General features: G+C 35.9%; 1 protein-coding gene across 10 annotated transcripts in view; it reads left to right on the top strand.

The window, feature by feature from the left end:
- Window positions 1-22,522, top strand: part of RGS22 (regulator of G protein signaling 22) — a 128,631-nt gene extending 106,109 nt beyond the window's left edge. For 6 of the 10 annotated variants that reach the window (XM_055303408.1, XM_055303413.1, XM_055303417.1 and 3 more), the window contains 6 exons: window positions 1,057-1,218; window positions 5,669-5,848; window positions 9,828-9,986; window positions 13,483-13,581; window positions 15,075-15,168; window positions 15,289-16,480. In XM_055303408.1, coding sequence (XP_055159383.1) covers window positions 1,057-1,218; window positions 5,669-5,848; window positions 9,828-9,986; window positions 13,483-13,581; window positions 15,075-15,168; window positions 15,289-15,569 — 975 coding nt within the window. In that variant the 3' untranslated portion in view covers window positions 15,570-16,480. The other 4 variants (XM_055303410.1, XM_055303412.1, XM_055303414.1 and 1 more) reach the window with 4 other exon arrangements.
- Window positions 22,523-22,779: the final 257 nt, after the last annotated feature.

Here is a 22,779-nt window from a genome sequence, read left to right as displayed (position 1 = left end):
TTTTTAATATGAGAGGCTAACAAGGGATGGATATGTGATATAAAATGGTCAAAATTTTAAAAATAGACATCTTGTATTTCAAAATTGTGAAGACAGAAATTAAGCATTACTACAGTACCATGGGTCCTCCAACTTTTTTGGTATGTAAAGTAAATCCTCAGTCAGAAGAAGTTTATTATTAAAAATAACATATATTTTTTTAAAATAACATATTAATGATTTTTCTTCTTGTTATAAAGTATTAATAACAATTTTTACTAAAATAAATATGTCTTGCCTAAAAACATGATTTTTCTAGTTAGAAGCTGCATAGAAAATATACTGTTTAACAGGATTCATTGGTAAATTTTTTTAAGATTTTGAAAAAATATCTTAAATGTTCTAGTGCTCCTACTTTTTATTTTTTTATTTTTTAAAAGATTTTATCTATTTATTCATGAGAGACACACAGAGAGAGGCAGAGACACATGCAGAGGGAGAAGCAGGCTCTCTGCAGGGAGCCCGATGCTGGACTCTATCCCAGGGCCCCCGGGATCACGGCCTGAGCCAAAGGCAGACAGTAAACCCCTGAGCCACCCAGGTGTCCCTAGTGCTCTTACTTTTGAAAAGGCAAGAGAGTTATATTTAATATATAACATGACACGTATATAATATATATAGTTATACATATAATGTAACAATATATAATCACAACATATGATTATGTTTTTCTGTTTAAGCACAGAACTCATGCAATGCATAAAATGTAGTTTTTCACCAAAGTCCCAAACTGCAATGATTCTTAACATTCTTAAACAATGTAGTTGTATGTTCTGAATCATCCGGTCATTTCTTTTTCTCCCTACCTCATAAAAAAAATGATGCCATAAAAATATAAAGGAGACAAAAGAGAGAAGAACAGAGAGGTAGAAGTTGCCAAATTCTGTTGTATCCATGCCATAAATTTCAACAGCCCAAAGTAAAGGATGTTGAAGTTGGTATTTTTTAGCCTAATAAATGACTTTATTGTTATTTTTTAGAACACAGCTAATTTTCTGTATTTTCTGCTTTGGACAGCCTGTGGAGAGTAAGTGGATATCTTCATCTTGTGAAATCATTGGTTTTCGTAAAGCATTATTGAATCCAGTTACCATAAGACAATTTCAACGGTTTGTGGCTCTAAAAGGAGATTTATTGGAAAATGATGTACTCTTTTGGCAAGAAGTACAAAAATATAAGGTATTATATTGGAAGCTGGAGAAAACCACCTCTTTTTTGTGGTGGAAATGCATTAACACATCAGATTCTTAACTGTAACTTTATAGACAAGATTTGTATGATAGCCCAATTTGTCATCTTCATACCAATATGTAAATATTGAGGTATTTATTGTTTTGTGTTAGATATATTTCTTTTTATACAGTGAAGAGTAAGAGTGAGCCCTGAAATGATAGAATTAGCTTTTCAAGGTATTCACATATGATTTAATAAGAACCTTACTGAAAAGAGTTTTAAATGCATTTTTTGCATATCACTTCTCCATAAATGTACCATATGCACATTTTCCTGAAGATATCCATACTCTCAGTACTTTAACCAAGACTTCTTTACCAGAATTCCTCCCAACTCTTGCCAGCATGGTCATCAAAGATAGAGGATTATAGGTAAGTTAACCAGCAGAGATGAGCTCCTGCTTTTCTAATAGAAAGAATGGCCAAATTTTTAATGAAACAAATGAGTAAAAGAACAATTGGCAGTTTATTTTTACGTTTGTTAATGCAAACAATCTTTGCATTGAGGGAAGGGAAGGACTTTCTATGTATTTTAAGCAAGCCTTGAATAAGGGAACATTGTCTAGAAATACCCAAGAGTAGGCATCCAGACTCTGCTTCAATGCTCCCACAGGAAGCAGATTCATTTCTGGGCAAGTAGCCTATTTTATTCCATTATAAATGGAATAAAAATAAAAATAAAAATAAATTTTATTATTAAATAATTAATATTTAATTGCATAACTGCAATTAAATAATTACATATTAATAATGGAATAAAAATAAAATTGGGATTTAAAAAGATGGTACTTTCAATTGGTCTGGAATCTAAGTATGAATTATGCAATGTTAATATTCTGCAGCATTTATATTCTATACAGTTAGTAATTGCTCAATAAAATCTATTTCCAAACTTTCTCCAACTTTCCATGAAGATGTCTTCTACCGTTTTTTTGTTATAAACAGAACTATTATTCTATTTACACCTTAGAAATTTTCTCAGGAAAAAATGTTTTGAGATAATTTTTTTCAAAATCTGTCACAGGGTAAGCAATATGAAAATAATTTTTTTTAAGAATTAGAAAGGAGGTAAAGTCTGTTTTCCAAAATAGGCAGTTATTATGAATGGGCAGCTAATATGAATATGAGTAGGCCCAGGCCCACTCTGACAGGAGGAATACAATAAATACAAGAAAAGCATTTTAAAAAGCATACTCATACAAAGTCAACCCTTAGTTGTATGACTGTTTTTCTTTCAAGACTGTTTTTCTTTCAAGTCTTCATTTAAATATATTTCCTGTGGTATAGAGTGGAGGACGTATAATTCTAGGTGACTATTAGAAATTATGCTATAGGAGGGAATTTGTTAATTCATTAAGCATTTTGTGAGTACCTAAGGTGCCATCCATTATGCTAGATTGTAGAAATGAAAGAGTGAATGTAACACATTGCCCTCCCTCAAGGAGGGAGACATCCATGAAAACAAATACCATGAAATAGTATTAGTTATGATCCATGTTCTAACTAGGTATGGTTTGGGCACCAAAGAGGGAATGATGCAGAGAGAAGGTTGTAGGTCAGGGAAGTCTCGGCAGAGATAATATTTGAATTGGACCTTGAGAAAGTTTGCTAGGTGGGAAGTATTCCACCTGGCATGACAAAATCTTATTGAGCTCCTACTCTTATTAAATGTTCACTATCTGCCAGATATCGTCTTAATTCTTTTCATATAACAGCTAATTTATTCTTTTTTTTTTTTTTTTATTGATGATAGTCACAGAGAGATAGAGAGAGAGGCAGAGACATAGGCAGAGGGAGAAGCAGGCTCCATGCACCAGGAGCCCGATGTGGGATTCGATCCCGGGTCTCCAGGATCGCGCCCTGGGCCAAAGGCAGGCGCCAAACCGCTGCGCCACCCAGGGATCCCCAGCTAATTTATTCTTAATAAGAATCCTATTAGATCAAAGCTGTTATTCTTGTTATTTTACAGATATAGAAGCTAAGGCACACGCACACACACACAAAGCTAAGGCACAGAATAGCTAAGAAACTCCTAATATCATGTAGCTAATTAAGTGGCAGAGCTGGAATTTGAACCAAGACATTCTGTTGCTAAAGCTCATGCTCCTAATCACTAAGTTATGTCCCCTCCCCATCCAAGCAGTGATTGTGGTAATATGCTAAGAAATTGAGATCTGGGCTCTTCCCGTTGTTCTGAATTGTGAAAATTTGGGAAGAACCCAGCTGTTCAGGTACAGGATGTTAGTTACTTAATTATTTATACATCTATACAATAGACTACTCTGCAACCATTTAAAAATCATGCTGTTGGAGAATAATCAATCAATGATAAGCAAAGATATTCATAGGGGATCCCTGGGTGGCTCAGAGGTTTAGTACCTGCCTTTGGCCCAGGGCGTGATCCTGGGGTCCCGGGATCAAGACCCACATCAGGCTCCCTGCATGGAAACTGCTTCTCCCTCTGCCTCTGTCTCTGCTTCTCTCTCTCTGTCTCTCATGAATAAATAGATAAAATCTTTTTAAAAAAAGAAAATATATTCATCTTATTGATTTTTTAAAAACCTAGCTACTACTAGAAAACAGTACAATTTAATCTGAAGTGTGTGTGTGTGTGTGTGTGTGTGTGTCCATAGAAAAAAAGACTGGAAGGACATATTCCTCCAGCAAATACTTTCTGAGCACCTACCAAGACCCATGCTAAATCCTGAGAACACAATCATGATCAGAATAGTCTTCCCTCTTAGAGCTTACAGTGTCATGGGAGGGACAGACAAGTGATAGACAAGACAGCTGTAGGACCGTGATTAGAGCATTGCTGATGGAAGCACAATGGAAGTATCTACAATGGGCATCTCCTCTGAACTGAGGGAGTCACCAAAAGCCTTTTAGAGGAAAGTCTGTTTAAACTGAGACTTTAATGATAAGTAATGCTTCATTAAGCTAGGTAGAGTAGGGCAGAACAACTAGAAAAAAAATCAGTTCTGATTTTTGTCTCTTCACCCTCAAAATGAAAACTCCAAAAATTTTGTTTTTGTTTCCCAAGCCTTACATTCCATAATTATAAATCAGGCTCACCAAATAATGATATATGATCATCTTACTAGTAATGGAAAAAATATACTTTTGGTAACATATGAAACATATGTGCTACAAATAGGCATTTTCTGAGGGGATGGTAAATTGAGTTAAAAATGCTAACTTTTGTCTTAATGTAACATTCATATCAAGCTTTTTTCATATATAATTTATGCCAAATTTTCTGTAAGGTTTTATATGGCCAGTGCTCAATTTTTCCTTGCTTTAATAGTGTCTGTAACATAATATTTACAATGAGTACCATCATGCAGTGAGTACTTAGTAAGTGCTGGCTCATTTCTGGCCCAGAATTACAAGTTTCCAAATTTATTTGCTTCCTAGTGATTTAGAGAATCAATGTTCTTGACAGAGAAGTGCCATAATTCAAACCAAGCTCCCTCTTTATTTTAGAAAAATGATAGCCCTACACCTGTAACATGAAACTGGGTCTTTTTAATGTATGATCACTAATTTGAAGAAGGATAATTTAATAGGTTAACTGTAAAAGTGTAAATACTAAGAGATACATAGTGACACACTTGTCACTGCCAGCATCCTGCTTTTGTTGCCTTTCTTTTTTTTTTTAATTTTTTATTTATTTATGATAGTCACAGAGAGAGAGAGGCGCAGAGACATAGGCAGAGGGAGAAGCAGGCTCCATGCACCGGGAGCCCGATGTGGGATTCGATCCTGGGTCTCCAGGATCGCGCCCTGGGCCAAAGGCAGGCGCCAAACCGCTGCGCCACCCAGGGATCCCCTTTTGTTGCCTTTCTGAGCCTACCTTGCCTTTCTGCCTTCTACCTTGGTGTAGAAGCAGTTCTGGTCGGAAAAGCTTTTGCATCCACTTGTAAGTTGTGTTAGGTACCTGCTTTCAGTGCTCTCCTAGGGCCCTGTGTACACCTCTCCTGTAGCACTTACCAGCTATCTCAGATCGAAGTGATGTGTTCTCTTTTTTCTCCCCCAGTGAGACTGAGTCTTTAAAGAGCAGGAACTGTCATGGGGCTCAGCTGGTATATAGCAGGCACCCAATACAAACTCGTTAAATGAGTCAAAGTAGACATTGAAGCTGGTCTTTTGGTTAGGAGTAGAAGCACTTGAGATTAAATGAAGCATGTTTATTTAAGGTATATGCATCAAAGTGTTGGGTTCCTCAAACCCGAGAGAAATGGAAGATATTTTTTAAGATGGCTTTCACATGTTCTAGTGCCCTCTTGATCTGAAGTTAAGAGGTATATATTACTGAAAGACATATTGGCACAATTCCTTCAAGTATTCTAGGAATACATTAATCATGTATTGCTCTATCTTTCCTCCTTCCTCAGGACTTGTGCCATTCTCATTGTGAAGAGTCCATCATCCATAAGAAGATCATGACTATCATCAACTGCTTTATTAATTCTAGTATTCCACCAGCTTTACAAATTGACATTCCAGTAGAGCAAGCCCAAAAAATTATTGAACACAGGAAGGAGTTAGGACCATATGTGTTTAGAGAGGCACAGGTAAGAGATCAGGGCATGGAGCTAAGGGTGTTTTATATTTTATATTATTTTGCAGCTAAGCGTATTTTTAAATAGATGAACAATTAGATATTCTTTTAAGGCTTTTGCATTATTCATATTTGATAAGGTTCCAACCTTCCTAATACTGGGATTTATTCTATTTAATTAAAAGCTTTTGCAGGGATGCCTGGGTTACTCAGTTAAGCATCCAGCTCTGGATTTCAGCTCAGGTTATGATCTCAGGGTCCTGGGATTGAGCCTTGCATACAGCCCATTTCAGACTCTGTGCTCAGCAGAGAGTCTGCTTGAGATTCATTCTCTCTCTCTGCCCCGTTCCTCTGCTCACTCTCTCTCTTTCTCCCTCAAATGGATAAATAAATCTTTAAAACTTTTTTGCATATTCCACATATAAGAAACTAGCAGTATACTATTTTATTGATAATATATAGCAAATACAATCATGTAAATAACTATCTTTGACTCTCCATGGTTATCATTTTTGTTTCTTACTTATAATACTCCAGCCAATTCCTCCTTTCTTTCCCACCATTTCTATTTCCTTTAGAAAATCTGCTACCACAAATATGTGGTAAAATACGTGTGTTCCAAGATCTGTATATTTTTAAAGATTGGAATATTCACATAGCTCATAAAGTAAGTGAGAGGAGATGTAAGTACCCAACCAACATAAAATACACAAGCTCATGAAAGGAAAATCCTGCCTGTTAACCTGCTCAAGTTACTTCTTTTTAAGATAAATAATAGAAAACAGTGATTTGGTGAACATAATTTATTTGCATTTTTAAAAGCCTTTTAGTAATGTTGTTCCTGAAAAATGATTAAGAAAAATAAATTATAATAGGGGTAATAGGGAAGGCCATGTCATGATTTAAGTGATATGAAACAGAGATTTTAGGATATGATTGCCCTTGAGCATGGAAAAAAGGCCATTATTCCTTTAACATTCATTTGTGAGCCAGCTGTGTTCTAAGTCTTCTAAGGAACTGAAAATGGACTCAGAATCCAAATTACGCATTAAAATGGGTGAAAATATAGAGAAACTGAGGATGTGCTAGAGAGAAATAGAGAAAACATGGTGCCAGAATTACAGTATCTGTTAGTGAAAAGATCTTAGAGATCACTTAGCCTAGCCTAGGTCTCTGGATAACCAGGCCAGGGCTTGCCCACCTAGATCAAAGACTTCGAGTCTGCAAGTGCATGTCTGGAACTGCTTACATTGGTTAGTTCTGCCATACTGTCTAGAGATTGAAGCCAGTAAAAGCTATGGGAGTACTCTATTTTATGCCTTCTCCTTGGTTTCCTAAAATGGAATCCCAGACGTGTCTTAAATACAGACTTTGGAGTGTCAGAAAATAAGAGAATTTTTAAATAGAGTCCTCACTCCACCTGATTATTCCTCCTGTGTTTCCTAAGGAAGTGTAGAGAATAGCATCACCTTCTATCCAGGTGTGCAAGCCAGAGGTCTTGTTGCCATCTTTATGTCTTTCCTTTCCTTCATTCTCTTACACTTGTATTTTCAGTCCCTAAAGTGTATCCATTGGTCTCCTTGTTATCTGTCACCCTGTCTACTTTTCTCTGACTCCATGCTATCACCTGAGTTCATATCTTATCAATACTTTACAGTAATTGCCAAATGTGCCTCTGGGCTCTCTCAAAACTATTTAATTCACTGTAGACAGAGCCATCTTTTTCAAAATGTTTATCTGGTCTGTCACTTCTCTGCTTTCAATTTCAGTTACTCCCCACTGTCCTCAGAATGAAGACTATACTCTTTTTTTTTAAGGTTTTATTTATTTATTCATGAGAGACACAGAAAGAGAGAGGCAGAGACACAGGCAGAGAGAGAAGTAGACTCCCCGCCAGGAGCCAAATGCAGGACTTAATCCCAGATCCCGGGATCACGCCCTGAGCCAAAGGCAGATGCTCAACTGCTAAGCCACCCAGCCTTCCCGAAGACTATACTCCTATACCTCACTAGGCATACCTCTTCCCACTCCCTGCTACCCACCTGCCAGTCTTCCTGAAATATCTGTTGTTCCACAAAGGAGCCTTACTCTCTTTACTCCTGAGTTTTTTGCATTATCATCTTCTCTTCCTTGTGGTTTTATGTCTCTTTATCACACAAAACTGAAAGTTCCTATTTTCATGCTGACTTTCCCACTAGATTATAAGGTGTTTGAGGGCCGGGAATGTTTCTTATTTACCTTTGTGGCCCAAATGCCTGGCACAGAATAGGCATTCAATAACATTTTTTGAACACATAGATGACTGACAATGAGAAGTGATCTATTGTGACTCAAAGGAGTAAGATCAAATGGGAAATGAGAACAAAGTTGAGTGAAAGGGCTGCATAGGAGGTAAAAAAAAAAAAAAAAGCCTATTGCCTGTTCTAGCATTGTTATCAGTCTAGCCTCTGCCTTATGCCCCACCTTCACCCCTAATAGTTTTAAAGTTTTCTTCACTTAGCCAAATTTACACTGGCCCTTTTTACTCATACTGAAACCATTGCCTATCTCTTGCCAGTGAGCAAAGTAGTTCTATAATTATTAAAACATTTTTCTTACCAACAGTTTGGTTTCTTTTAAGGTTCTGGAGGCACAGGGTAATTTTCATGACTAACACATATATTCTTAACCTAAAATCTTAATTGCAGCTTTTAGGAATAGAGCAGTTTTAGGTCTCCCACTGAAAAACTTGTGTTTTATCCTGGTTACTTTTACTGGAAGAGTTTCCAGATGGAGATAAATGTATTTGAGAGCTAGGAATGACTCCAATTTGGGAGAGGTAATGAGAGGTAGAATCAATAGTTGGTAAATAGAGGAGGAAAAGGGGAGTATTTAAATTTAAGAAGTTCATATAAAAACCACCATGATCCCTTGACATTGGAGCAGGGGATTACTTAAATAAAGATATGGCAGGTAAATGTAAATGAATTTTTTTTTAAAGCCTACATTTCATCAAATAAAATATCTCTAGTTATCATGTTCAAAATGCCAAGAGGCTACAGAATTCAATGATAAAACTGTATTTTAAAAGGAATAAATAATTTTAGAATTACTAACAATATCCATGCACAGAAAAAAGGAGTAATGAAATATACCGACCATTGGAGGACTCTGTTGATCACAGCAGTGCTTGCTTTTTAAGAATACCTCTTTTCCCTGAAGAGTTTGATTGGAGCCTGATGGGATGGTTCATTTTTCTCCAAGGCATTAGGTAAAGGTCATTCCTAGCAACGAGATGCTGGACTTGACCTGATGTGGCAAGTCCTACCTTCTTGGAAGTAATGTATGCCTCTGGAACTAATGGAAATACTTGGCATGGGAATTTGAGCAACAATTCTTATCTCTATTAATATCACAATTAATCGTTTAATGTAGAGTATCCTCTTAGCATTTGTCCAGGATTCCACCCGCCTTTTTAAATGTTACTTTTCTTGCTCTCAGATAAAAGAGATTATATCATTTAAAAGTTACTCAAGATTTATTCTTAGATCTGCAGCTTTAAGAGCTTTTCCAGAGGTATTTCCTTTCTCTAAAGGGGGGGGGGGGCAGAGAGGAGTTCCTCCTGATGGACTGAATATTTGGAATACTTGCATAAAACAGCAGAGTGTGTGGCAGATCAACTAGTGTGTGTTTTAAAAGAAAATATAAATTTCTCATTTGAAAAGACCTAATGGATTCTTTATTAATATGATCAATTGGTTAAGGAAACATAAAGAATAAAGTAACTTTTACATGTTTTTTTTTTTTTAAAGAAAGACTTCTCATTGGTAGTAAAAAACCTTGATCATAAGCATGTGCTGAACTAAACTATACCAAGATGTCTGGAGACAATAACTTGGAGGAAACATGCTGTATATTAAAGATAGAATAGTTAATCCATTATTATGGTGAATTAGAGCTTAAATCAGTACATTTGTATGAAATTGTAACCAGAGACATTGTTTTTTATACAGATGACAATTTTTGGGGTTCTGTTTAAATTTTGGCCTCAGTTTTGTGAGTTTAGGAAGAACTTAACTGATGAAAAAATTATGAGTGTTTTAGAGAGAAGACAAGAATATAATAAGCATAAAAAAAAATTGGCAGTCATAGAAGATGAAAATTTTGCAAAGGTAAGACATTTTGAGTTGAATCATGCTTTTAAAAGGTATGGGATGTGTGTGAATTTATAGAAGAATTTGGGCTGGGGAACAAATACAGAAACATTATAGAATACAGATTTTAGTAGCTGTTAAGACTTTAGTCAGAGGTTTCAGACTTCATTTTCATTTTCTCAGAATTCACCTCAAATGTCACCTCTTCCATGTGAAAACTTCCTTTACCCTACTAGGCAACACAATCAGCTCTCATCCACTGTGGTAACATTCCCGCCTCTCTTGGAGAATGCTTTATATTGTCTCATGAATAAATTTTTGCATCTTTCATCCTCACTGGACTAAGATTCCCAAGGATAGTATCTGTCTTGTGCATCTGTGCATCATAGCACATAGACCAGTGTCCGGCATGTGCTCAATTATTAATCAATGTTAACTGAGTAATGTTAACTGAGTAAATCAGGAATAAAAGAATGAATGAAAAGATGTTATGTACTTACAAGAAAGCATTTTCAGCATTACAATTACAGAATGATACACTTAATGTGAAATTTATAAATATAAATTTCATAAATTGCCCAGCCTGCCTGTTTGTTAGTCTGTCCACTTACTTATCCATCCATCCATCTATCTCTATATCTATTTTCTTTGAATTGAAAAAAAGGTACCTGCTCCCAACTAATGTATTTTATTTATTTGTAAGCTTATGCTTATTCTATGTAAACATTGAAAGGTGCAAAAGTAATATAATGAACGTTCATATGTACACAGGTCAAAATAAACACTGTTAACATTTTGCTGCATTTGTTTTTATCCCCTCCTTAAAATATTGCAGAAAGAGCAAACTCTCTTACTGACAGCTCCGAGTTCTATTATCTTCCCTCTCCCCAAGAGCAACCACTAAGCTTGGGGTATATTCTTCAGCTGTTTTTAAAGATAGTGTTTTATGGAGCCTGGGTGGCTCAGTTGGTTAAGTGTCTGCCTTTAGCTTGGTCATGATCTCAGGGTCCTAGGATTGGGCCCCACATGGGGCTCCCTGCTCAGTGGGGAGCCTACTTCTCCCTCTCTCTCTGCCCCTACCTGTTTGCTCTTTCTCTCCTTTATAAATAAATTAAAAAATCTTTTAAAAAGAAAGATAGTGTTTTATACATATATGTATATGATTTCATAGCCATGTAGAGAACAGATGGAGATTCTCAAAAACCTGCCAGACTTCTCCAAAGCTGCAGAACCAGCTTGCTCTGTTTTGGTGTTTGCATGATATATCTTTTTCTATTCATTTACTACCTGTAGCATTATATTTCAATTAAGTTTCCTATAAACAGCATATAGTTGGGTCATGGTGGTGTTTTTTAAAATCTATTTTGCCAATCTCTCTTAATTAGTGTAGTCTCTTTATCTTTAGTGTATTTTATATTAAGTCTGCCATTTTATTTCTTGTTTTGAGTGTTCCCTCTGTTTTTCATTTTACTCTGCATCCTTTGTATTCCTGTGGATTACTTATATATTTCTTAGAATTTTATTTTGGTGTATCTTTAGATATTATCTTATAGATACATGACTTTTCCCAGTGTATTGGTGTTGATATTTTACCAGTTTGGGTAGAGTCTAAAAATTACCTTCTTCCTTTAAGTCTTTTTCCCTCACCTGTTTATACTTATTTTAAATATTCCCTCAACATATACTGAGAACCACATCAAACCCCATCCCTGTTATTGGTGGTTGAGGAAAATGGAAGACATTTCAAAATGAGCAGAAAATGGCAGATGCTAACCATATAAAGCCATCATAAGAATAAAACAGGAAATGGAAACTAACTCCAACATTTTATAATTTTTGCTTCAACCCTCAAACATAAATTAGGAAATTCAAGGAGAGAAGAAAAGTCTATTAATCCATACTTTTGCTCTTTCAGTTTTTCTTCCTTCCTGATGTTCCAATATTTTTTTATTCTTTCTTTTCCCTATAGGCAAGGTATTGTTTCGCATTACTACTTTCAAGATTTTTTCTTTGTCTTTAGAGTTTTCAGAATTTGATTATGATATGTCATGTGTGGATTTCTTTGGATTTATTCTGTCTGATTGCTCAGGTTCTTGAATCTGTAGGTTTATGTCTTTTGCTAAGTTTTTTGGGGGGATTTATATGCATATTATATATGTGTGTGCATATATAAAGTTTTTGATCCAGATATATGATTTATGTACATATTATATATCATGTATATATGTATATGGATTAGAATGAAAGTATATATACATAATATATGTATAAATTCCCTATCTATTCAATCAAATTTCTCCTCTCTTGAGTACCTTGTAGCTTCATTTTTGAGAGATTTTTGTCTTTTTCTTCAGTCTTCTTTTAAACTGTCATTTTACATTTCCTTTTTGTATTTTTGGTCTAATTCTGGCCTGAGTTTCTGTATTTGTGATTTGGAGTATTATTTCATATATGCAAATATTTATATAGGAATATTTAATTACTTTGTGTTATAGTTTTCCTCTGATTCATGACTGAATTTCTTGGACAGTACTGTCACCAACTAAAATATGTACACAGCATCATTTATAATAGTAAAATGTTTTTAATGATTTAAGTTTCTAATAATAGGCATTGATTAAATTATCTGTGATGTATACTTTTACTAGACTATTATTCACCTGTTGAAGTGATTATATAGTTTATTTTTTTATCATTCAGGATTTGAGTGCATAGGACAGTTCATCCATTGGAAATGATGCTGTATTCATTTCACCATCCAAAACTTCGGGTGTATGTTGTATGGAAGGCATATTGATGAATGATACAAAGACCTTCCCCTTTAAATTCCCATTCTGTATTTATGTACATAGAAACATTTTCACAATACTTAACATGAAAAGAATATTTTAAAGAGCATATGTAGTGTGATTCCATTTGGTTGAGATTTATGTAATAAAATATAAATTTTAAAATTACAGATTATATCTGTGTCTTTCTCTGGTGAGAAGTTTGGGTGGATGTTTATGAAAATGTTTACAATGGTTTTTCTTACATGCCAGAATTTGAGAGTGCTTTTTATGCTCTTTATAGTTTATCATTTATTTTAAAATATTTTTATAGGGATCCCTGGGTGGCTCAGCAGTTTGGCACCTGCCTTTGGCCCAGGGCATGATCCTGGAGTCCTGGGATCGAGTCCCGTGTCGGGCTCCCGACATGGAGCCTGCTTCTCCCTCTGCCTGTGTCTCTGCCTCTCTCTGTCTCAATCTCTCTCTCTATCATAAATAAATAAATAAATAAATCTTTAAAAAAACAAAAAAATTATTAGTATAAAAGAAAATTAAAGTTCACTAATTATATTGCATTAGTAATATTGAGTTCACTAATTATATTGCATTAGTAATCTTGACTTGATGAAATCGCAGGTGTGGTACTTGCCACAAAATATTTTTTCATCTAATTTATTACTTGTTTACTGTAAGTTTATGCTAATACAGTTTTATTCCTTTTTTGGAATAATTTAATATAATTACAGGATGGAATCAAACAATATCCAAGTTCTTCAGGATCTGCAATCAAAACAGCTGCTTTAGCCACTGACCCAGTTTTAGGCCTACAAGCATACGGCCGGCAGGTAAGCAGTAAAGGTGTCACTGATGCCACTTCTTCTTTAGATCTTTGGATAATAGAAATGCAGTTGCTCAGTTATTTTACAATAGTAGAGGTGTGCTTGTTTGAAAATGAAGGTAAAATTATATTAGGAGAGATTAGAAGTGAATTTCCTTGAGCATTCAGAGAACATTAAAATTTCAGTTGATCTTGGACAATATAACCAATGAAAATACTTTTTGATACATTTGATGATTTAAGAGGTAGCAGTTGAAATGACTATCTTATTGGAAAAGAGAGTAAGGCAGATAGAGTTTAAGAATACACTTGATTAATACATTCTTGGGTTAAAAAAGAAAGAAAAACTTTAAAGGCTTAGTCTCAATTTTTTAATTCTTTGAAGCAGTCATAAAATTGTCCAATACACGACCATCAACATTTACAGTTTTTATGTTTATATTTACATTTATAACTTGTACATTAAGATCACGTCTATGAAATTTCATAAGTTTAGTTTATGTCCATTTTTAATATCTTGTATCAAAAGTGTTTGTGTCTTAGGATGATACTAGCTCAAGAAACAATCTTTTTTGGCATTTAGGAATGTCAAATAAATTCAGCCACTCAGCTGAGATAACTGATAGACTATAAAGCTCTTATTGAGAGAAGAGAAACGTCCAATTTTGTGATGCCATGTGTTGAGAAAGGTAGTATCTAAAAGTATGTGATATGTAATAATGCCATTTGGGAGAAGATTCATTAGCAGATGAGTAGCATTAAATTTCAGAAACACAGTGTAAAAATAAAGAGGGGAATGTGGAATTAGAGATAGCAGGCTTCTAATTTTCACTGTCATTTGCAAGTCAGTATTACCTGGAAGCCTGAAAAAAAAAATCACTAAATTTGCTTTGAGCCTGTTTCCCTGTCTGTTAAAAGGAGAAAGAGAGAGGAAAAGGAATGATGATGATGATGGTGATGATCTCTTGTAATACATGTCAAGGGTTTTGTAAGAAACTAAAAAGCTTTTGGGAGCCAAAGGCATTTCATAAATGAAAATTATTATTGTTGCTATTGAAGGAAAACATATGAATTATTCCAGCAATTGGTAGAGTAATAATAACTGCACCATTTGGCAATTGTGGATGTTCCATATGTGCGTTTGTTTCAGATATATTTCACACATTTAACAATTGGAATTAATCCAAATGCAAAATACACCCCCCCAAAAAAACTTGGATGTCTTTTAAGCATCTAAATTCATAATCAAATTAAATATATATAGGTGCCTGAATTGCTGTCAATAAATCTATAAAGCCTTTGAGCATTGATTCACTGAGAAATAGTTATAATACATATAGCACATCATTGAATAGTTATATTCAGTGATCTGTTATTGAGGTTTGTTATATTTTAGTAAAAAGTTTAAAAGAAGAGGTTTGAATAAACCATCTTACTTACCTTCAGTTTATTTCCTGAGGCAAACATTTCCAAAATTAACTTTGAAAATGGTCTTTCTAGCCAACCTGGTGCTACTCCAAGTACATAGAAGCCTTAGAGCAAGAAAGGATTCTTCTTAAAATTCAAGAGGAGCTGGAAAAAAAGTTATTTACAGGTAATTCTTGCTTTTTTTGGCCTCCAGAATTGCTTTCTTACCTTCTACCATGGATTAATTCTAGAGGACTTTGATGATAATTACTTCACTGTTTTCCTTATTTCTCTTATTTTTGTGCAGCCACACCATCTTTTACAAACTTCAAGTCTACTGCTTCCACTATGTCTTTGAAAAAGACCGTATCTTCCCACAACATCCAGAGTAAGTTCTCAGTGATAGCCTACCTGCAGTTCTTTCTCTCTCAGCCTCTCAGGTGGCCAACAACAGAGAGCAGGCAGGAAGGGATGAAGATTGACTCCCTCCCACCTGCCTTAACCCACAAGTTAGGAGAATTTCTGTATACCTGTGTGCGTGTGTGTGTGTATGTGCATGTGTTATCTCTGTTTTTTCTTCTCTGCTGAGAACCTAACACTCCATTCCATATTCTAAGTGACAGCACTCACATGGGTATATAACTTGCTGTTGCTAGATGCAAGGTAAGTTCCAAATTAACAGTTGTTAAGTACCATCCATGTCCCTCTAATGCACACACTGTTGCACATACATAGCTGCACACATGCATACACACAAAACGTGCAGATAAAATACACACACATACACACACACACATTGATGGGTAGGAATGAGCACTGTGCCTCTCTTCTAAGTGGCACAGTGCCCTGAAAAGGAAAGCTTCTGGGGAATGATTATTTATTGCTTCTATTTACTCCTTACCATTTTTTTTCTTCCACAAAGAACAACACAAGAGTAGGCTCTAACTTAGTTTCCCAAGTTTTCCAAAGCAAAGGTTTTCCAAGCTCCCATTTCCCCAAGTGGGGAATGTAAAGAAGTAAAAATCAAGCCAGGTCCTTCTTTCCTGCAGACACTGATGGGATGATACAGTTTTGATTGGCTACTGATGTTAGACTTTAAGAAGCCTTTACAAAGTAGCATAGTAATATAACATAGTCTGTGTGTGACTCATGGACCTAGTACTTGAATAACCCAGTAAAAGACCTGTTTCTCTTATCTTCTCCCTTACTAATCAGCATTTTGTGGATTTTGGTTTTCTGTTTCTTGGGAGGGTTTGATGAGCAGGCCTCTATGTTCTGAGCCCAGGCATCTTTTTTCTCTTTTGGTTTATCCTAATGAATACACCCTTCTGCCAGTTCCCTAGCCCCTTCCACTACCCTTACGGTACCTCAACGCATAGGATTTGCTGACATATCTATTCATTTCTTTTGGATCCTTATTATAACTCTTTGTAAGTTTTTTGGTTTTTTTTAGATTTACATTTTCCATAGCTGCTTATGTTTTCAACCATTTATTTTTCTTTTGCAGGAATTTCTTAAACCATATTTAACTGATATGGAAGCCCAAGTGATTTTTTTTTTTTGATGGCCTGCATTAGAGCAAGCCTATCATCTAAATAAAGTTTGGTAAATAAATAAGTAAATAAATAAATAAATAAATAAAGTTTGGCATGTTGTACTTTCATAGTTTTAAAATGATAGCTATTCTGTACTCATGACATATAAGGCCATAAAATTTTTAAAACTTAATTTAGAATGAAATGACTTCTATCTAGGTTAGAAGAATCAAAATGTTTTGCTAAGCATAGAACTTAATAGGGTGTTATGCTTCTCAGGTAATCTTTCAATAAACACTCAATATTTGAGCATTTACTATATTTCCTTAGCAGATATATTCAGCAGGTGGTTAGGGGCAAATTCTCCTAGCAGTATATTGACTCCAAACATAAGGAGAAATGACTTTTAACCTCATCCCTTTCCCCAGCTCTAAAGGAACTCTATTTTAAAGCAGTGGTTCTCAAATGCAGACTTCCGTGTGTGTAAGAGTTCCTTGTGACATTTGCCAGCAGTACAGATTCCTGGGCTCACTCTCTGGGAGTCTGATTCAGTAGCTCTTGGGCAAAACCCATGAATCTCCCTTTAACTATATGGGTAGGATATGATATAGTTATATCATCCTAGGTGATTCTGATATGGAAGTTCCACATCACTCTTTTGTAACCGTTAGGGTAAATGAGAAGAACTTGAAAAGGTAAAAACCCCCTTATTAACTGGAGCTAAAGAGAGAGAGACCAGACATACACCCTCTTCTCCTCTTTCCCAGAGAGAAAGGAGAAAGTGTCAGAAATGACCTGGGAGAATGAAACTTCACCAGCTATAGACCTCGGGACACAGAAGCTCTAAAGACTATGACCTGGATTACTGGATTGGAAGCCACGGACTTCCACTCTCTCAGAATCCCAGAAAGTATTTTCAAAGTAGAACTTGCTATTTCTGAATCTCTGAAGAGTGACACATTTTAAAGGGGGAAAGCATCAGGAGGCACACTTCACAGATTGTTTTTCTTCTACAGAAGTGATTTGGACACTCGTTACAGCTTTGGGACCATGGTTTCTCGCTGCTCCACATCCCACAATGGGCTGTGGAGTGCATAACTTTTATATGCTTTGCATATGCTTTGTTTCTTTCTTTTCTACTTTCTTCTTTTTTAAAAAATTTTATTTATTCATTCATGAGAGACACAGAGAGGCAGAGATATCGGCAGAGGGAGAAGCAGGCTCCCTTGGGGAGCCCAATGTGGAACTCTATTCCAGGACCCCTGCCCCCCATCATGCTTTGAGCTGAAGGCAGACGCTCAACCACTGAGTCACCCAGGCGTCCCTCCTCCTCTTTCTTTTCCTCCTCCTACTCCTCCTCTTCTTCTTCTCTTTCTACTCTTTTTCTGCCTTCTTTTGGTTTTAATTGAGCGTTTTATAAGATTCAGTTTTCTCTCCTCTCTTAGCATGTCGGTTATACGTCTTTCTTAACAAAGTTGCTCCAGAGTTTGCAATATATATTTGCAACTAATAAAAGCCTGCTTTCAAATAATACTGTCCGGCTTCATGGGTGGTGCAGGTGCCTTATAACACAGCATGTCTACTTCCTCCCTCCTGTCCCTCATCACTTTGCTGTCAGTTCATTTCACTAGTCCATAAGCTATATTATCACCAAATACATTCTTGCTATTGTTATTTTAAACTGTTTTCCGTTAGGTCAATTAAAAATAAAAAAAAGAAAACATTCTCTTCTTTTATTCCTTCTCTAATGCTCTTCCCTTCTTTATGTAGATCCAGGTTTCTGACCTATTATTATTCTCATTCTCTCTGAAGAACTTCTTTTATCATTTCTTGTAAGGCAGGTCTACTGGAGATAAATTCCCTCCATTTTTGTATGCCTTACCAAGTCTTTATTTCCCCTTCACTTTTGAAGGATAACCTCACTGTATACAGAATTTTAGGTTAGTGTTTTTTTTATTCTTTTAGCACTTCATATATTTCACTCCATTCTCTTCTTGCTTGTATATTTCCAGAAAAGAAATAAAATCTAATTCTTATCTCATTTCCCAGGCTTCTTTCAAGATTCTCTTTGTGACTTTGTGTAATTCAAATATAGTATGTCTAGGTGTAGAGTGTATGGTATCTATCCTCCTTGTGTTCTCTGAGTTTTCTAGATCAGTGGTTTGGTGTCTGTCATTCATTTGGAAAATTCTCAGTCAATATGACCAGATATTGCTTCTGTTCCTTTATCTTTCTTCTCCTCGTATTTCCATTACATGTGTTGCACCTTTTGAAACTGTCCCACAGTTCTTGGATATTCTGTTCTTTTCCACTGTTTTCTTTTTCTCTTTGCATTTCAGTTGTAGAATTTTCTACTGACCTTTCTTCAGGCTCACAAATTCTTTCCTTAGCTCTGTCTCATCTTTTGGGAAACCCATCAGAGGCATTCTTCCTTTCTGTTAAAATGTTTTCATTTTCTAGCATTTCATTTAGATTTTTCCGTAGAACTTCCATCTCTCTGCTTATATGACCCATCTAGTCTGACATGTTATCCACTTTTTAATTTATATCTCTTAGCATATTAACCATTTTACATTTCTGGCCTGATAATTCCTAAGTCTCTGCCATATCTGAGTCTGGATAGGACACTTGCTTTATCTTTTCAGACTGGCTTTTTTTTTTTCTCCTTGCCTTTTAGCATGCTTTGTAATGTTTTGTTGAAAGCAAGACGTGATAAAAGGAACTGAGATTACATGGGCCTTTAGTGTGAGGTTTTATGTTTATTTGGCTACGAATTAGACTGTATTTACTGTTTACTGTGGTTGTGGTGCTACAGGCTGAAATTTCCTGTTTGTCCTTGTTTTTGTCTCCTCTGTTGTTTTGGGTTTTCCTGGAGATTCTTTAATAGGATCTGAAACTTACAGTTCTTTTAGCTGCAGTTATTACATCAGAACCCTGTTGATGTGGTAAAGTGTAGGAAGAGGGGAAGCCTTTTACATTCTGATGGTTATATGTCAGTATTTTAGAGAGACTGAGTGGGGTATTTCCCTTCCCCCAGGTCATTTAGGCTTTAGTAAAACCCCAGTCCATTAGGCTCTGGTAAAATAGTTTCCCTTGAGGGCAGGCCTTGTTAGGAAGAAAAGAACTCTGGGTGTATTCCAAAATGTTTACCACTCCCCCTACCAGAAGCAGGAGGGGATTTTTCTCTGTTATTTTACAGTGAGAACCTGGTAGAGCTACTGGAAGTAAAACCTGAGAATGTGGACCCCACCCCCCAAAGGCAGGGCCCCCTTGCAGTTTTTAACTCTCAGGCTGGTCTGCCCTGAGCTCAGAGCAAGTCATCAATAACAACTTAAAGAATTTCTACTAAAATTAACTGCAGCTGCTGGCTCCTGCTCCTGGGAAGCTGTGATTCTCTGTATCTGCCTGTCTTTCCAGTTTTAGGGGCAAAACTGCAGTTTTAGGCCCTGTTACCACAGTTCTTTGAAGAATCCAGGGAGAGTGGTTGATTTTCCATTTGTTCAGCCTTTATCTTGTTGAAGACAGTAGTGATGACCTTTAATATATTGAGTGGGATCCTCAAGTTTGACACTAGTATTTTAAAGTATTCTGTAGTCAGTTTTATTTTTAAGATGAAATGAAGTTAAATTATTTGGTTTTATTGTATTTTATATATACATCAAATTGATGGCAATTTTTATATTATAAATATTTACATGTTCACTTTGGCCTACTTTAGCATTCCCCAGCACGGACTAGTCTTAACTTCTTTGCTCTAGCGACAGTTTTCTTATATCAACATGCTCAGGAAGTATCTTCTGACTGTGGTTCTGCTGATTCTTCTTAACATCTCTTCATTTGGGATCCCTGGGTGGTGCAGCGGTTTAGCGCCTGCCTTTGGCCCAGTCCGCGATCCTGGAGATCCGGGATCAAATCCCACGTCGGGCTCCCAGTGCATGGAGCCTGCTTCTCCCTCTGCCTGTGTCTCTGCCTCTCTCTCTCTCTCTCTCTCTCTCTCTCTCTCTGTGATGACTATCATAAACAAAAAAAAAAAGAACATCTCTTCATTCATCTCCTCCTTCTCCCAACCCCACTGGATGACTGCCTTGTTCCAGAGTCTTATCACCTTGAATCTGAGTCCTAATTATATCTCTCTCTTCTGCCTGGCCATTCTCCAGCTGTGCTCAGTGATTTCTATAAAATCATAACTTCTTATGATATTACCTTGCCTGAATCCTTTTCATTAAGATGATCAGCAGGGCACCTGGGTGATTCAGTCAGTTAAGTGTCCCACTCTTGATTTTGGTTCAGATCATGATCTCAGGCTTTGTGCTTGGTGGGGAGTCTGCTTGAGATTCTCTCTCTCCCTTTCCCTATGTCTATACCCCTGCTGTCTTTCTCTCTTTCAAATAAGTACATAAATAAAAATATTTTTTAAAAAGATGATTGGTAAGCCTGTTACTGATAAAAAGAAGTTTGTTTTTTGTTTTTTTGTTTTTTTTTTTTTGAAAGAGAAAGAAACAATGTGTGCATGAGCCGGGGAGAGGGGCAGAAGGAGAGGGAGAGAGGGAATCTGAAGCAGATCATGATCTGAGCCAAAATCAAGAGTCAGATGCTTAAGCAACTGAGCCACCCAGGTATCCCAAGAAATTCTTTATGTAGCATGACATACATACAGGTCCCTCCTGTCTTCTGATATAAATATTCAGATCAAGCATTTGTTTTTCTGGGAAGCTGTCTTTAATATTCTTCTCTTACCCTAAACCCCCCCTCAACAACTACAGAAATCATCACTCCCTCTTCTGTCTTACCATACTGTGGCTTATTTATTCCTCTATAATAACCCTTGTCATATGAATTGTAATTTTTGTTCACATGTCTGTTTCTCTAACAAAGCTGTTATTTGAACTTTCAGTCCAGCACCTTATATAGAATATCTAGAAATTGATGTTCATTAAATATTTCTTGAAAAAAATGAAGGAAATGTTTTCACTGTAAAAAATCCAAGAAAGGGATGCCTGGGTGGCTCAGTGGTTGAGCGTCTGCCTTTGGCTCAGGGTGTGATCCCAGGGTCCTGGGATCAAGTCTATATCAGGCATCCCACAGGGAGCCTGCTTCTCCCTCTGCCTGTGTCTCTGCCTCTCTTTCTGTGTCTCTCCTGAATAACTAAATAAAATCTTTAAAAAAAAATCACAAGAAGATAAAAATCACTGTATGTGTAAGAAAGGTCAGTATAACTCCATTCACAAAAATTTGCCATTAGTATTTTTAGTTAAAATACACAGTAATGTCACAATTTCATGTAAAGTATATAATCTTTGTTGTATCTATATCATTTTTCATATTTATGAAGATACACTTACGTACCATTATGTCTTTCAGAGAAGAAATTAGTGCTCATTAAATCACTTAAATTACTTCAGGCATGGGTTTCTCAACCTTGGCATTGATATTTTTAGCCAGCTAATTCTTTGTTGTAGAGGGCTGTCCTATGCAGTGTTGGGTGTTTCACAATATCTCTGGCCTCTACCCACTGTCTGGCCAGTAGCATCTCCCTAGTTGTGACAACCTAAGATATTTCCAGACATTGCCAAATCATACCTAGTTGAGAACCACTGCTTTAAGACTTTGGAACATTTTTGTGTTTAACACAAAAACATTTTGTATTTTGAGATCTTGACTTACAATGGAACATTTAAACTCTAGTTCCCCAGCATATCCTTTTAAAAAAGTATCAGAGTACCTGGCCCCATAATGCTACCAATAGTACCTTCTAACTGGTGACTTATTTGTTTTAGTGAATATCTATATTACATCCATTTGAATAATTTCTCTGCTTTCACATCATCATTGGTAGTATAATGCCTAAAGGATATGCTCAGTTAATATTTGTTGAATTAATAAAACTTACAGTAAATTCCTTATTTACTTTTAATGTAACATATATGTTAGTTAGGTAATCTTAAAAGTGCCCTTAAATCTGATTTGGGTTTGTACAAATAAATAAACTCTAAATGTGCTGTTTACATCTGATGTGTTTCTTGATTTTATGAGTTGAGTTGGTTTCTCATAAACAAAAGACAACTTACTTTTGGAAGAGACTTAAGTTTAAAACATACAAATTACCATGTATACTTTGTCAAGTTATACCCTTCAAAACATGGGAAAATTGACCTCATACTTTGTTTATATTATTATCTGGGGTGGATAAATATGTTTTGAAATAATAATAGTGAAATAAAAGTAACTTGGCCAATTGGGGCAGATTTTAGCTTGCATATTAT

This window comes from Nyctereutes procyonoides, unplaced genomic scaffold, assembly GCF_905146905.1.
Source record: "Nyctereutes procyonoides isolate TBG_1078 unplaced genomic scaffold, NYPRO_anot_genome, whole genome shotgun sequence".
NCBI classification, from domain to species: domain Eukaryota; kingdom Metazoa; phylum Chordata; class Mammalia; order Carnivora; family Canidae; genus Nyctereutes; species Nyctereutes procyonoides.
This window is presented reverse-complemented; position numbering and strand designations above follow the sequence as displayed.